A 14,418-nucleotide genomic window follows, 5' to 3' on the forward strand; every position below is an offset into this window, starting at 1 on the left:
AAGGCTGGTGTCCCCGCAGATTCTGTGGCAGAACAAACCCACAACACACTTCAGCAAACACAGATTCTGAGAGCAAATGTAGCCACAGCACACTTCTCCCCCCGCAGATGTGGTGCAAGACTAGGCCCACAAAGCTCTTCTGTCCCAGCATCTGTGGTGACAGAATAGGCCCACCTTTACAAACTGCAAACGTATGTCATAGAAAAAGTCCAATTAGTTCCTTTTCTGTGGTAAACAATACCCTGCTGTTTTCGACTTAAAAATGTAGAGTGATGGTGGTTGCTTAATGTACGCTGCCCAAGTGTTAACTGAGATGTTTGTTGGATCACACTTCTAATTGAGATAATTATGGGAATCTAGCGTTTGATGTCTATAATGTCTACCCTTTTAGGTGGGTGGCTCTACTCAGGGGACTTAAATGTGTTGTTTAGGTATGCCTCTCGTTGTTATCAAGACATATCGACATTTATGATGATTGTTAGAAATAACTGAGTCACGGCATACTTGCCTAATATTAATTTGAAGAAGGAATAAATCCTAGATCCACTGGTATCAGTTTATCTGTAAAATCTGAGGTATTCCCCTTTTAGAAATTCAATTATGGCACTCACTTTCTTTAAACGTGTACAGGAACTCAACCAGGGACATCTTAAGGATTTTTCAGGTCCTGGGCCAAACGGATTTTGGGGCCCCACCACAACAGATTTACATTTATGATCCAGTTTCAGCCCTTTCATGCCCTCCTTGGCTAGGTCACTGACAGTGCAGAGACACTCTCATGCAAATTTTGCAATCTGTTTACATCTAATATTCAGGGATAGTGACTGGTGTTTTCAATATTTAACACAGCAACAGCTCATTAATATTATTGCGAATAATCTATGTGACGCCCGTTGATTTCTCATATTTGAGGTCCTGTTTTGATCTAAAAAAACTTTTTATGGATGTGACATGAAACATAAACACAGAGGGGGTCATTACGACCCTGGCGGCCGGCGGTAAGGTGGCGGTAACACCGCCAACAGGCTGGCGGTGTTCCGCCAGCAATTATGACCGTGCCGCTATAGCCACGCCCATACCGCCGGCCCCTCCAACATACCTCCAGGCTTCCACCTGGCGGTCATAATCCCCAGAGCAGCGGTGCAAGCACCGCTGCCCTGGGGATCATGAGTCCCCGACCGCCAGCCTGTCCGTGGCTGTAAACTCCGCCATGGAATGGCTGGCAGTAAGGGGACTTGGGGTGCCCCTGGGGGCCCCTGCACTGCCCCTGCACTTGGCATGGGCAGTGCAGGGGCCCCCAGGCATAGCCCCGTCGCGCGGCAGTGAAATGTACGACGGGTGCTACTGCACCCGCTGCACATCAGCATTGCCGCCGGCTCTATTACGAGCCGGCAGCAATGTTGATGTGACATCATAATAGGGAGCCAGGAATACCGCCGGCAATGGCGGTATTCTGTCTCCCGCAGCCCTCTTTTTCCAAGACCGCCGAGGTTGTTATGACCCCCAGAATGGCTCTGCAAAATGTCCATAGCAGACTCTGACACATAACCAACATTAAAAATATACTAAAGGAAAATGGTAAATAAAACAATTACTCAAGGTAATTAGGACAATACTCTCTGCAGAATAGAGCTGGCCCTATAAGGGGACTCACTAAACGACCGGGACCCTGATCCAGAGCCCACTTTGCCCATGCCTTAAAACGTCTTTGAACACAACAGTAGAAACCTAGCCAGCTCCATCTTTCGAGATAATATTAAACTTCCTGTTTTGGGTTATCAGTAAGGAGTGAATGTGGTTGCATAGTACACACTGTCCGATCCCTATGTGATGTGTGTGTTGAATCCCACAATGAAATAAAGTAATTAACGGAATGTTGTGTTTTGATATTTATAATTATTGCCATTTCAAATGAATGACTCCAAGGAAAAGTCTCCTTCTGGTCACACTGCTGCACATTGAGAGCCGACACAATCTGTATTGCAGAAACATTCATGAAAGTATCTTATGCCCCTTTTGTAATATCAAATGCCCTGAGACACAAAAAGCAGGCGTACATGCCTATTGTGTCTCTGTTGTGCCTTTGGGGCACTTATGATACTGTGACCTCTGCAGCAGTTGAAGTGCATTAAAAAAGTATGGGAACTGTGATACTGCATGCAATGGGACGGGGTTAAAGGTATGGGTAAAAAAACAAAATATTATCCTTATGGTAGCTACATATATAATAACTCACGGATAAAATGTGCATTATGAAACTTCTATTTGTTAACACACTGAGAAGTTTGTGTGTAAACAGAAAGCCAAAGAATGAAATCTTGGTTGGTGCAATGGATAATTGTGATTTGTGTGTTGTTAGTGCTACAAGGGCCCAGCCTGTGACAGGAAACACTGAGAAAATGTAAATCATTATGTTAAACTTGCATTGAACACAGTATAAGACACACTGCTACCAAACGTGCAAAAAGGTTTCAGATAAAATGGTGCTTCCAAAATATAGGTTTTAGTAACACCCACACTGTAGGTAATGATTTATTTTTATTTAACTGGCCTGAAAAGCACATGCTGCACAACTCAGCTGGTAGCTCCTTTGCACTACCACTTGAAAACAATGTGATTTGATCAATTAAACCAGTACCTGTTCCAAGCCCCCTTTACATTTGCAGGTTAACCAGTTGTGCATAGTTGCATTTCTTTAGGGGAGGAGGCACCCTGGCAAAAAGGCCTGTTTATTGTTAAGCTGCCGCCCCCTTCCTCGGTCTCTTGGCAAAGGAGACTCCCTGAATGAAAATTAAGCTGAGGTATTTGCACGGTCGGAGTTTACCATCCTGGGATGTTTGTTTTTTACTAAGAAGTAGGGGAACAATTTTTCATAAATTAAAAAAGTAGGGGCGCATTGTGCGCCTCTGATCCCACCCACTTCGACCACTGGGCCCCTGGTGTACTAACATGTCAAAGTGCCCCATGTCTTTCTTTCTTCATGCCATTAATATATTCGCCACCTCTCCAAGAGGATTAAGCAGAAGTACACTTTGGAATGAGTCAAAGCTGGAGAACAGGCATAGCATGACCATCTTGTGAAGGAGACGGAGTTTACTCTCCTTTTCCACTGATATATGTCTGCAACTGGTCTATTCAGGCAAGAACTACACACACTTTCACTGCCCCAAGGTGCACCCATGAGGCTAGCTCATCAGAGTGCGGCAATACAATGCAATGCATTTGAAGAGCGCTTGGCTACCAAAAAGCTGTAACGGTGCTTGCTGCAGAGATTGCCCAAGGAACCCAGAGTATAAGCATGATGCAGAACCAAACAGGTGAGTTTTTAAACCCTTCCTGTAGAGCCGCTCAGAAGTGCAGCATCTCAGAGACAAAGGGCAGAGTATTTCACAGTCTAACCACCAAAAAGGGGGAAAAAACGACTGCCACACCTTGACTTATCTTTCCTGGAGTTAAAAATAGTTTGAGATGATTGGAGCACAGGGAGCGAGCTTGCCCCGTTAGCTGAAACCGGTTCCGAAGATACCGGGGGACTTTAGGGCCTTGAATTGTATCCTGCTGTTAACTGGGAGCCAATGAAGTTGGTGCAGATGGCTGGAGATGGAAATCCAGGGAGGAATCTTAAGAATCAGATGGGCAGCTGTGTTTGTATAAGTAGGATGGCCCAGGTAAAGACGATTACAATAATCCAGCTAGGAGGTAATTAAAGCATGAACAATGGTCTTTTGATCGGCCATCGGAATCTGGTAGAGCATACGTCTAAGTGCTCTCAGAGTCAAAAAACAGGAACTCAACAACGCCTTAATCTGAGGCTCAAAAGAAAGCTCAGAGTCAGATTTGATACCTAGGTTCCTTACTACATGTGCAATGCTGGGAGGAAGTCCTAACTCAGGGGGCCACCACAGACCAGAATCTGTTTTGGATTTGGTGCCAAAAAAGTGCCTCATTCTTACTGAATTAAGTTTAAAAAACTGACATTGATTCAGTCCATGACAGATTTCAAACAGTATCGACTGGACTTTTTCTTGAAAGGTCAAGAAAAGGTGAGTGTCCTCAGCATATGATATCAGCCTTACTCTCAACGGCTCTACCTATTTTGTCAGGGATGCCATATAAACATTTAAGAGAGTAGGGCTAATCGCAGACCCTTGGGAAACACCGCAACACAGCGGCTTAACCTCAGATGTAAATGGAGGGAGGAAAACTACCTGAGAGCGATTGGCCAGAAACAACTTAAACCAGCACAAAGACAGGCTTGTGACACTAATGGTTTCCAGTCTTTCCAGCAAAACAGAATGTGACACCATGTCGAATGCAGCTGAAAGATCTAACAACACCAGCATCACCTGAGATTTTATGTCACGGTTAGCTTTGATAAATTCTGAGACTTCAAGGAGAGAGGTTTCAGTGATATAACCTGGCCTGAAACAAGATTGAGGATCATGGAGTATATGATTGCTTCCCAAAAAGGCAGACAATTGCCATCGTAGGGAGCAGTGAAATGGGCCTGAAGTTACTTAATATAGATGGGTCTGCCGCCGGCTTTATCAGCAAAGGAAGTAAGAAAGCCTTCTTCCAATTTAACGGTACAGATGCCTGTTCCAACGAGTCATTCAGGAGAGGACAGGAGTCATCTGGGGAGTCTGACTTACAACTGGCCAGATCAATGGCTGATTCTTCATGTGAGATTCGGGCAAAATATAGCAGAACAGAACTAGGCATCAAGAAAGGAAGGTGGTCCGTGGGAGTTGAAGGGGAATGACTAAAGGAGTTCTGATTTAGATTTTCTAATAAAAGAAATTGGCTAAATCATCACACATTTGTGACATTGGAAACAGCATATTTTTGCACGCAGAGGGAGTTAGAAAGTTACTAACCACTTTAAACAGTTCTCAAGGAGCATTATCTGCTTTCGATATGGAAAAAGAGATAAAAGCTTCTTGTGCCTCATGAATAGCTCTATGATATTCCTTAAGGGCGGACTGGTACTGTGTTTTGGTATCATCATCATCATAATTAATTCTCCTAGGCCTTTCTAATGACTACTTGGTCAGACCAGACTACGAAAACCACAGGTTGAATCTTAGCAAGAAGGGGATTGGCCAAAATCAAATCAAGGGTATTGCCAGCAGGGTGCATAGGGACTTTAACCAGCTGTTCAAGGTCAAAGCCTTCAAGAGTATTCACAAACTGCTGAGCCAATTTATTAAGAGGATCGTCCACATGAAAATTAAAATCTCCCAAGATTCTAGGGTTAGCATAGGAAGTGCATAGTTGTCCCTGGGTATCTGTTAAACTTTCTAAAGAACATTATCACTTTAAGCCACACCCTCTGACAGCGCTGCATGAGTGCCCCCATGTTAGCAGATCTTATACTCGTGAGATTGGAAAGTATCATTTCTTTTCCTCTGACATTACTACCTTGCTCAGTGCAACCTTTCTTTGTGCATTTTTGACTCAAGTCACTTTAAGTAGGCAATGACGTTAAAAAAGCTGCCACACATATACAATAAACACGTGTCCGATTCGACTGTTAATTTAGTTCTGCATCTACCTGACAGTCTCTGATGATGCCATATCAGTGGCTTGGGGCAGAGTGGACATGAACCAGGCCGGGTGGAGGCAGGGCGATGGCACTGGGTTACCCAGTGAGGAGATGCGAAACTATTTTGATGAATGGAATCTGAGTAGCCTATGAAAATAATGAATCTACAAGTCTGTGTGATTCAAGAGGTGTGGCGCCCACAGAGAATGATTTGCTACAGTGTGCACATCCTAATTCTTAGCAAGTGAAAGGAGACGGTATTTTAAAAAGCATTATTCAGGTGAAAACGTATGGTCTAGATAAAATCAACAGCGGGAAAGAAAACATTTCAGTCCATGCAATATTTTTCCCAAAGCAATTGGCTGTCAGCTAGAAAGAAGTCCATTTGAGAGGACAATGCATCTGTGAGAGGTGCTTGGCTGTAAATTTCATGCGCTACCTGCCGACTGTCTTTATTAGGCGGCTGCACAACCCCTGACACTGCAAGACGTGCTCATTTGTCCTTGTCCTTCCTGATCTGCCTCTGCCTCCTCTGACTTTTCACGTGCCGGGGGTACCATGGCAACATAACTTTAAGGTTCATTGTCTTTACAGCGGTGTCTTTTCAGGGGCTCTGCAGTATTACAAGGCGTCCCAACCTGCCATCTGGCGGAAATTACTACAGTACTGGCCCAGCCAATCATAGTATTGTCCCAGTACAATGTGCAGAAAGTGAGGTGCATGTTATTCTTATTTCCGGGTTGTGTATATAGTGCAACACACACTCACAAGATGACTCTTTGCGCTGACCATCATCCCTCAACAGATTAACACAAATCTACCGTGACGCAAGTTGGTATCGGAAAACCCATGTCTTCAGGCTCTTTCTGAATTTTTACAGATTAGATTGGAATGATGTTCTAAATCAGTGAGCTCCGTGTCCAATTTTTAGGCTGAGCCTATCAGACAACATAAGCTGTCTGGTTTCAAAAGGGCTATTTTGTGCTTACCAAGAACTTACAGGCGCTTACAGCCCACTCACTGATTACCATTAGTTGGCTTTACTGTTATCTTTTTTTAATCTTGCTTATTGAACAGTTTTACTTGTCCATCTTGTGTTTATCTCTCCCCTGGAGGATAGCCGCTTTACAATTCTCTTGACTAGCTGCCTTTTTTTCCTTTCACTGCTCAATTATAGGAGAGTGCAGATGTTGTCCAGCTCCTTCCATTTTGTGTTTCTCTCCCCACTCCACCACCAAATACCTGCCCCTTTGTTTGTTGTTTGTTCTCTCCATTTGGCACTTCTGCCCCTACCCTCCTGTTGCAGTCTCTCCCCTGTCCTCATCTTTCTGTCTCCCTCGTGTGCTTCTTCTTTGCCCCCAAGTTGCTCACTGCCTCATGTCCCTAGCCGCTCCCCATTACATCCACCAACACACTCCACACACCCACTCCTGTTTCACTCCCAGCCCTGCTGTTGTTTTTTTGGATGGCTAGGTAGCAAATTACTACGGGCCCTCCACATTTTTTTTTTCTTTTTAGTTGACTGATTTAAATGGAGACCATCATCTTAGACCAGTTGATAAAAAATAAAAGTAAATGGCACCTATATGCACGATGACAAGTGTACGCGCCTGCAGAATGACGCGATCGCCAACATCGGCCATGCCATTGTGCCTTTTTTTTTGCCAGTACTGAACACCACCAGCAAAAATCACTGCTTGTTTATACTTAGTTTTTGGCATCACAAGCTTTAATTGGGGCCTGGACCTTAAGTTGCAAGTAGAAGAATATTTATCAAAATGTACAAGTCTAACATGTGAGCCCGTACCATAATCGATCATGTGCTAATAGGGTTCGCTTTAAATAAAGTATTCTTCTAAACAGGATCACATGTTTTTAGAATGAAGAGTGTTCTACAAGTACTATTTTGTATTTTTTAAGCCTCAAGCTGCTTTTTTCAGGTGGATTTACTTTATTGGTGTCACCATAGTCAATATAGGATTGCACAAAGGCATGCACAGTAAAATACTATAAGCAAAGAATAGGATAGGAAAAGTATAATGTAAAGACGGAAAAAGCACACAAGCCAGTTGGCAGTCATAATCTAGTTCCAAATTGAACTTTGTCACTAAATTTAGAGCAACATAGACTAGCATAGAAGCTACACCCAAAGACTTTAGCCTTAGTGTGACATTCCATTTATCTCTATGGATATAAATGGAAAGGATTTTCGTTTTGCTGGATTTAATTTAAAAAGTTCTCCTCCATCCAGCCTTTATCACAAGGCAACTCTGTTAAATTAAAAATAAGTTGTGTATCATTCACATATGTATACATTTGACATTAAACTGCTAGATCAAACTGGCTAGTGGTTGAATATGTTGAAAAGAATGGAACAAATATAGATACATGTGAAAATATCCCAACATAATACTTTAGGCTCTGAAATGAGGAGTGCTAGCTGAACTATTTACTTTCTACACACTTTAATAGCATGCCCTTTATCGCACAGTCACTTAAGGCTTGGACCAAAATGTGATGGTCGATAGGGCCTAACACAGTGGAGAGAGCCAATAAGATCAAAACTCTTGTGCAGCCACCATGAACAGGTACTTTGCTACCTACGTCCAGCTTCCAAATTTCCCTTTCAATGAGTCATGTCCTAGCTAGGAGTAGATGTAAAATCTTAAAGGGAGCCTAGCTGGATTTTCACACATAGCATCGTTACTCAACAACCTTGGTAGACATCTGAGCCTTAGGGTAGTCTTCTCCCAAACATTTTACCTTACTCCTCCTGTTTTAACTGAATGTATTTTTGGTTGGCTCCAGTGTTCTGCACACTTCACCACTGCTAACCAGTGCTCGTGCTCTCTCCTCTGAACATGGTAAAATTGGCTTACACCCAATTGGCCACCCACTTAAGTAGCCATTTAAACCTGTCTCAAGCCTGGTATTGCAGCCTGTTTAATTTTCAGCTGCAATTTCAACCTGGCAAAGCGAAAAATATTTTTCCAGGCCTAAACCTTCTTTTTTAATATGTAAAAGCCCTCAATAACCATCACCTCAGTACACTTATAGACTTGTGGATACTTTGCCAGGAAGAAGGACTGATGTGCTGCTGAAAGGATTGCCACTCTGCTGGACTTCTGCTTTACTGTGCTGACCTGTTGCCTGCTGCCTTCTTGCCTTGGTGAGAGGGACTGCACCTTCGTTTCTTGAACCCAGAACCTAGAGTGATTACACAGGTTAGTTGGCTGGCCTCCTGATCTGAGGTGTCAGGGACATAAAAGACATCCAACCACTCTGCTTCTGCACCTGGACTCTGCCATATGTGAGTCTAACCTGCCAAGTGGTGCCACCCCAGTCTTGGACCCTTGGAAGTGGGCCTAAGATGCTTCCCAGAGGAAACGGTATACCATCTCTGCTGAGCAGTGCATCCTTGAGCAGAACGGTTGCATCTCCTTGTTTGTGCGGCACATCCTCGAGCAGAACCGATGCATCACTGCTGCTGCATGGATTGGACCTGTCCCAAAAGATTTGCATTGCTGCTGAATCCCTCATCTTGAGTTCAATGCATCACCTGTGGAACAGCTGCTGCGCTATGCTTTCCTGGAGCAGATCCTTGCATCTCTCGCTGACAGCAGCCTCGAAGATGATGCTTAAGCTCTGCATTGCAGATTCCCTGCCCATTGGAACTGACGCATCATCTTGGCTGAACAACACATCCCCGACACCAGCCTTCCCATGGCAAGCCCCATTTAAGGGATCGTTGACACAACAGGACCTTTCACAGGAGCCTCACCACATCTCAGAACCAATATATTATCTCGGCTGCGTGATGCATCATCGACGTGGATCCACACAATGCCATTCAGCCAGGATTCAAGGTGATTTGTCAGCAACGTAACTGGGTCCCTGTAGCTGGCCTTTGCTCCATTGCGGTCAGCCAGAACTTGTGACTTAGTCCAAGTCCACCGCAACCAGATCTCCCCAATAGTGCTTTGTGCTGTTGTATAGCAATTTTTATTATGTTATTTTAGCTTCTGGGCCTGCCACTTGTGCCCGTTAGCCCAGTTACATTTTATTTTGCTTCATTTATTATTTCAGAATCGGCCACATTCGTGGTGCTGTTTTCTTTTCTTTATCTAGTTGTTCTTTCGCCTAGGTAAGCATTGCGTTTCTTAGCAAGACATTCTTTTCACTTTGTGCTTTCCTCAAGGCTGCAGCAAGATAGTGTTTCCGGAAAAGTGGTACACTGCTTCTTCAACATTCAAAGAAACACACATATCCTAACGTGGGGACATTTTCTCAGAACAGCAGCTGTTTTATTATAAAAACACTTCTCTGTCCCTTGCACGTTAGAGGGAGAATCCAACCAGATGACCACGACTGCATACTGATTGACTTTGCTACAGCTGCTTGCTGAGACCACCGGTTCCCTGGCTTACATGGGGATGGTGTTTCTATCCACAACAGGCTTCCTTGCTCAAGTATGGGGCATGATGTCTTCCCAGAGGGCAATCCTGAATGGTGGATTAGGGCTTATCATGCTGTGCTCTAACATAGCTTAGGTAGGAATCACATATCTTGTGCATAGTGACAGTATGATGGGACTTTTGCTGTGTTTCACTTTTCTTGTCAGCATTTTGTTTCTAGCATGTTTCATCATTCTAATTATTGCAATTCCTGCCATTTTATCTAAGGTGCAGTTGATTCAATAAATCTTATTGAACCATTTTTCTACCTCTGTTTGTCTTTACATGTGTGAGACTAATGTAACTGAGAGAAAAAATGAGATCTGATCCACCACGATTTCCCTGAGAAGTCATTCTTGTCATGCGACCGGTTGCCACAAAATCATCTCTGTTTTTGGGTGGAGGTGAGGCGCTGCTAGTTGGCCAGAAACGGTTTAGGCAAACAGTTGTCCCGTGGTTTGGGATTGGATTCAGTTCCCCACAATTCAGGTGATTCTGTCACCCAAATCCAGCAGACTCATTAGGATAATGAGAGCCCACACAACAGTGCCTTTTGGCTCAATTCTTACTTACTTAAAGTTTAACTTGAATGTCTTTGGTTCTACTAGTTAGAATTTTGGTTTTTTTATCTTGTTTTATTTAATAAAATCTACTCTGTTTTTTCTAACCGTGTTGTGGGCACCTTTTGTGGTCTGTTTTCACTGTGTTACTGTTTGAAATGTTGCACAAATACTTTTCACATTGCCTCTAAGTTAAGCCTGACCACTCTGTGCCAAGCTACCAGGGGTTGAGCACAGATTAATTTGGGGTTTTGTTGTGTAATATCCTGACTAGACCAGGATTCACACCCCAGTTAACCAACAACCCAATTTCTTAAACCAACAATTGCACAGATCTCTGTCCAACTATTTTGCTAGTAATGCACCCTTACATCTGCTGGTCACACATAGACATCAGTGGCAGGTTATCTTCCTAAGCTGTCTTAAATTGGTCTATTTACAGTAGGTAAGGTAAGCCAGAACAGCTTTTCAATCACAATCTTACTTGCTAATTTCTCTGTGAGCATGCTGTAAAAAGGATGGATAAGCACTGACAGATCATTGGATGAGTGTAATTGCTTCTGCTCCTCATGAATCCACCCTGGCAGAGTCTATCTTCTTTCTCCCACCTAGCACCCCAGTTTATGAATACCCAGAGCACAGTGTTTCCATTTCCAGCACTGCATTTTAGGTGAGTCTCCAAATTAAAGCAACATTTAAAAATAAAAGAAAATGCACATCACTACTATCCTCTGGCACTGTGCACTACAGTGAATGAAAGAGAGTTGTACAGGTTTTGGAGCTGCATTGTCAGGATAAAACTGATAAGAGAAGCTAAGCAATACAAAGAAACCAATCACTGGGCACATTTTTCATAATCCAAGCTCACCAATTTCACGTTAAGTCATATTCATTTGAAGGATGTAAATGGCCATTGCCAATGACCTCAAAGTAACATTTTAGAATGGAATAATGGAATAAGACACAGAATTATTTTAAGGTGGTTCCATAGTATGTTTAAAGGTTTTGGGATCTCAAACATATGGTTTATTTTTCTTAATCAAAAACCCTATGCAATGAGCACTCCTCTGTTCTAGCAAGGCTGAAGAGTCCATCCATGTGACTAAAAGATCATATACTGAGGGAGCTACTTCATTTAGTGTTTGAGGACTACTAACTACTGTCAGTAACTAACCTGAGAATATGACAGAATGATGATCTCATGCCTGTGAGGGAAATAACTGACCATGTCAGATGTATACCACAGACAAGCAAAGAGAACTTCAAGACTATGGGTGTTATTTAGAGTTTGGTGGACAGGTCACTCCATTAAAATGTGGTTGATGTCCCGTCCTCTATATTAAAAGTGCCAATGGAAATAATGCATTTGTAGTACCACATTTGTGATGGAGTATCCAGTCTGCCAAACTTTATGGTCTGATATGTCTTTGCTTAGGTCTAGGGCTCTCCCTTCATGTTTTTAGCTAACAGAGGGCCTGATGGAGAGTTTGGCAGAGGGGTCACCCCGCTATAACGTTGACTGATATCCTGTCCACCAAAATATAAACCCCATAGGATATAATGGGATTTATATTTCCGCAGATGGATGTATATCACTCTTGTGATGGAGTAACCCCTACACCAAACTCTCAATCAGGCCCAGAGACATTTTTTCTAGTGTCCTCTGAATTATTTATTTTGTTAAACGCTGCTGAACCACTGGTCCAAAGCACTACTGAACTACCACTTGTCTGTTGCTACAAAAAAAAACACCAAAAATATACATATCATGACAAGGCACTTTAGTTGATTTTATCAATGGAGATGTGTCCTTTTATTCTTTATTCTGTTTCTAAGGTTCAGAACTCGTAGAGAATCTGCCTTACCAAATCCAATGTCATGAAATCCTTTAAAGCATTAAGTATATGCTTATCTTCAATTTTTTGTCAGATGGCCCTGTGTAGTTTACGTTTTAAGAAGGTGCTTTGGGGACAAGGGACAAGCTCCAGTGTTCATACAGTATGCTGAAGTCAAGGACAATCACGCAGAGGTGAAAATGATTGTAATGGAATGGTATTTACTTACTGTTTTGTCTGGTGGGTTTACTGCTATCGATCACTATAGTGTCTCTGTGAGTCTCGCACGCTAGTAAGGGTGTGTTATGATTCATGCGCTTTGGTAAGAATGCATAGACAATGGAAAGATATGAGCTTTGAGCCCCACAGAAGTTACAAAGAAATGTATCTCTCCCACCTGCTACTAAATTGACAATAATATAGACTTACGCGAACACCTTATTTTCCGAATTTGGAATGGCTGCTGGGTGGCAGGGTTTGTTACATGGGAATTTTGGCCCTTAAAGATATATTTAGACACCACAGTGGTCGCGATTCCACACCATAGTGAAATCGGAGGAATATTATGGGAATATAAAATGATTTTTAAAAAACTATCTTTATATCTGTCTATCTAGCTCCATCTGTACTTGCAGCCAATTATAATTTGTCATCATCAAACAGACAGTACGAGTATTAGGATTACACAATGTTTTGCGCCACCGTTACAGCTTCTTCATCAAAGATAGCTGATACTCCGGTTGTGCACCGCTGGCTTCGTCAGTTTACTTTTTGCCCGTCAATTCTCTTTGTTAAACGCCCTAAAAAACGGCTCTGCCGTTTGCGCGCTGTTTTCCTTCCCAGCGGCCTGAATGTACTGATTACAGGCTGTAAAGCAGCATGCTGTGCAGGTTACCTTCAGCTCGTCCGTCTCGATGAAGCCGCTGTGGTCGGTGTCATACTTCCGCCATGCCTGCAAGGGACAAGGGAGAGAGGCGTCAGGCACACCACACTCCCCCCAAGGTCTCCCTGAAAGTCCAGTGTTCCACATAAAAAGTGCGTGCATTCATACCTGCATGAATTCTTCACTCGATTTCAACTGCTGCCGAAAGAACAGCAGGAAGTTCTCTTCTGTGGGAAGGATCTGAGCGAGCTGAAACAGTGAAAAGAAGCGACATTTTAGAAACACGGTTGGCATTTCCAAAAGCAGACTTACTTTCAGACAGGACAGGATGACGCAGATTGAGTTAGTGCTATGAACACTATTCTCGGATTACGTGGTTTTCGTGGCTGCCAAGATTCCCAGGTCCATACGTGATGTGCTGCTCGAATCGTTTTTTTTCCCTTTGCATTCTAGGTCTTGTAATCCTGATACGATGTCTTAAAACACGACTACAAGTCTCAGAATTCAAAGAAAAAGAAAAAAAAATCCATTGGGGCAGCACATCCGCCTGGATCTGGAAAACATGTCAGGGCTGAGATTGCATTGGCACTGGTGCACTTTTGCACCAATATTTGGTTTGGCTGACTGGTGAAAAATGTTACTGAAATGTGCAGACTTTGCCGCCAAATTGCACCTTCACCTATGCAACAGCCCTGCCAAGTTTCCCAGGTCCTTGCGTGATGTGTTGCTCCAGCCCAGTTTTTTCTTTTAATTCTGGGAATTGTAGGCCTGCTTGTTTCATTATAAAACACGACTACAAGTCCCAGAATTCAAAGGACAAAAGCAGGACTGGAGCAGCACATCAAGCCTGGTCATGGGAAAACTTGGCAGGTATGATGCAATCTAAGCATTCTGGAGGTGTTAGGGCAAATTGCATTCGATCGAGTACAGACTTTTCTCCGTAATCCTGGGTACATTTGTAGATAGCGATGTAGCTTCCGTGGAGGGGGGGAGAAGAAGGGGGTAGGCAATGGGGCATTTGAGGTTTGGGAAGTGTTTTGAGTGTTAGCCCCTGCTACTAGATGATTTTCTGATAAATAGTGGGTACAGGTTCTTTCAGTGGGGTATGGTGACATGTCTGTCGGATTTCACCAAGGATTTC

The 14,418-nt window shown here is 43.2% G+C and overlaps 1 protein-coding gene across 1 annotated transcript in view; it reads right to left on the minus strand.

Annotated features, from left to right (window-relative positions):
- CALB1 (calbindin 1) overlaps positions 1-14,418 on the minus strand; it is a 154,306-nt gene that overhangs the window by 61,443 nt on the left and 78,445 nt on the right. The window contains exons 4-5 of the mRNA XM_069220451.1: positions 13,446-13,526; positions 13,290-13,346 (exon numbers count right to left, since the gene is read on the minus strand). Of these exons, the coding sequence (XP_069076552.1) occupies positions 13,290-13,346; positions 13,446-13,526 (138 nt within the window). The remainder of the gene's footprint in view (positions 1-13,289; positions 13,347-13,445; positions 13,527-14,418) is intronic.

Source organism: Pleurodeles waltl, chromosome 2_2, assembly GCF_031143425.1.
Source record: "Pleurodeles waltl isolate 20211129_DDA chromosome 2_2, aPleWal1.hap1.20221129, whole genome shotgun sequence".
In the NCBI taxonomy this organism is placed as follows: domain Eukaryota; kingdom Metazoa; phylum Chordata; class Amphibia; order Caudata; family Salamandridae; genus Pleurodeles; species Pleurodeles waltl.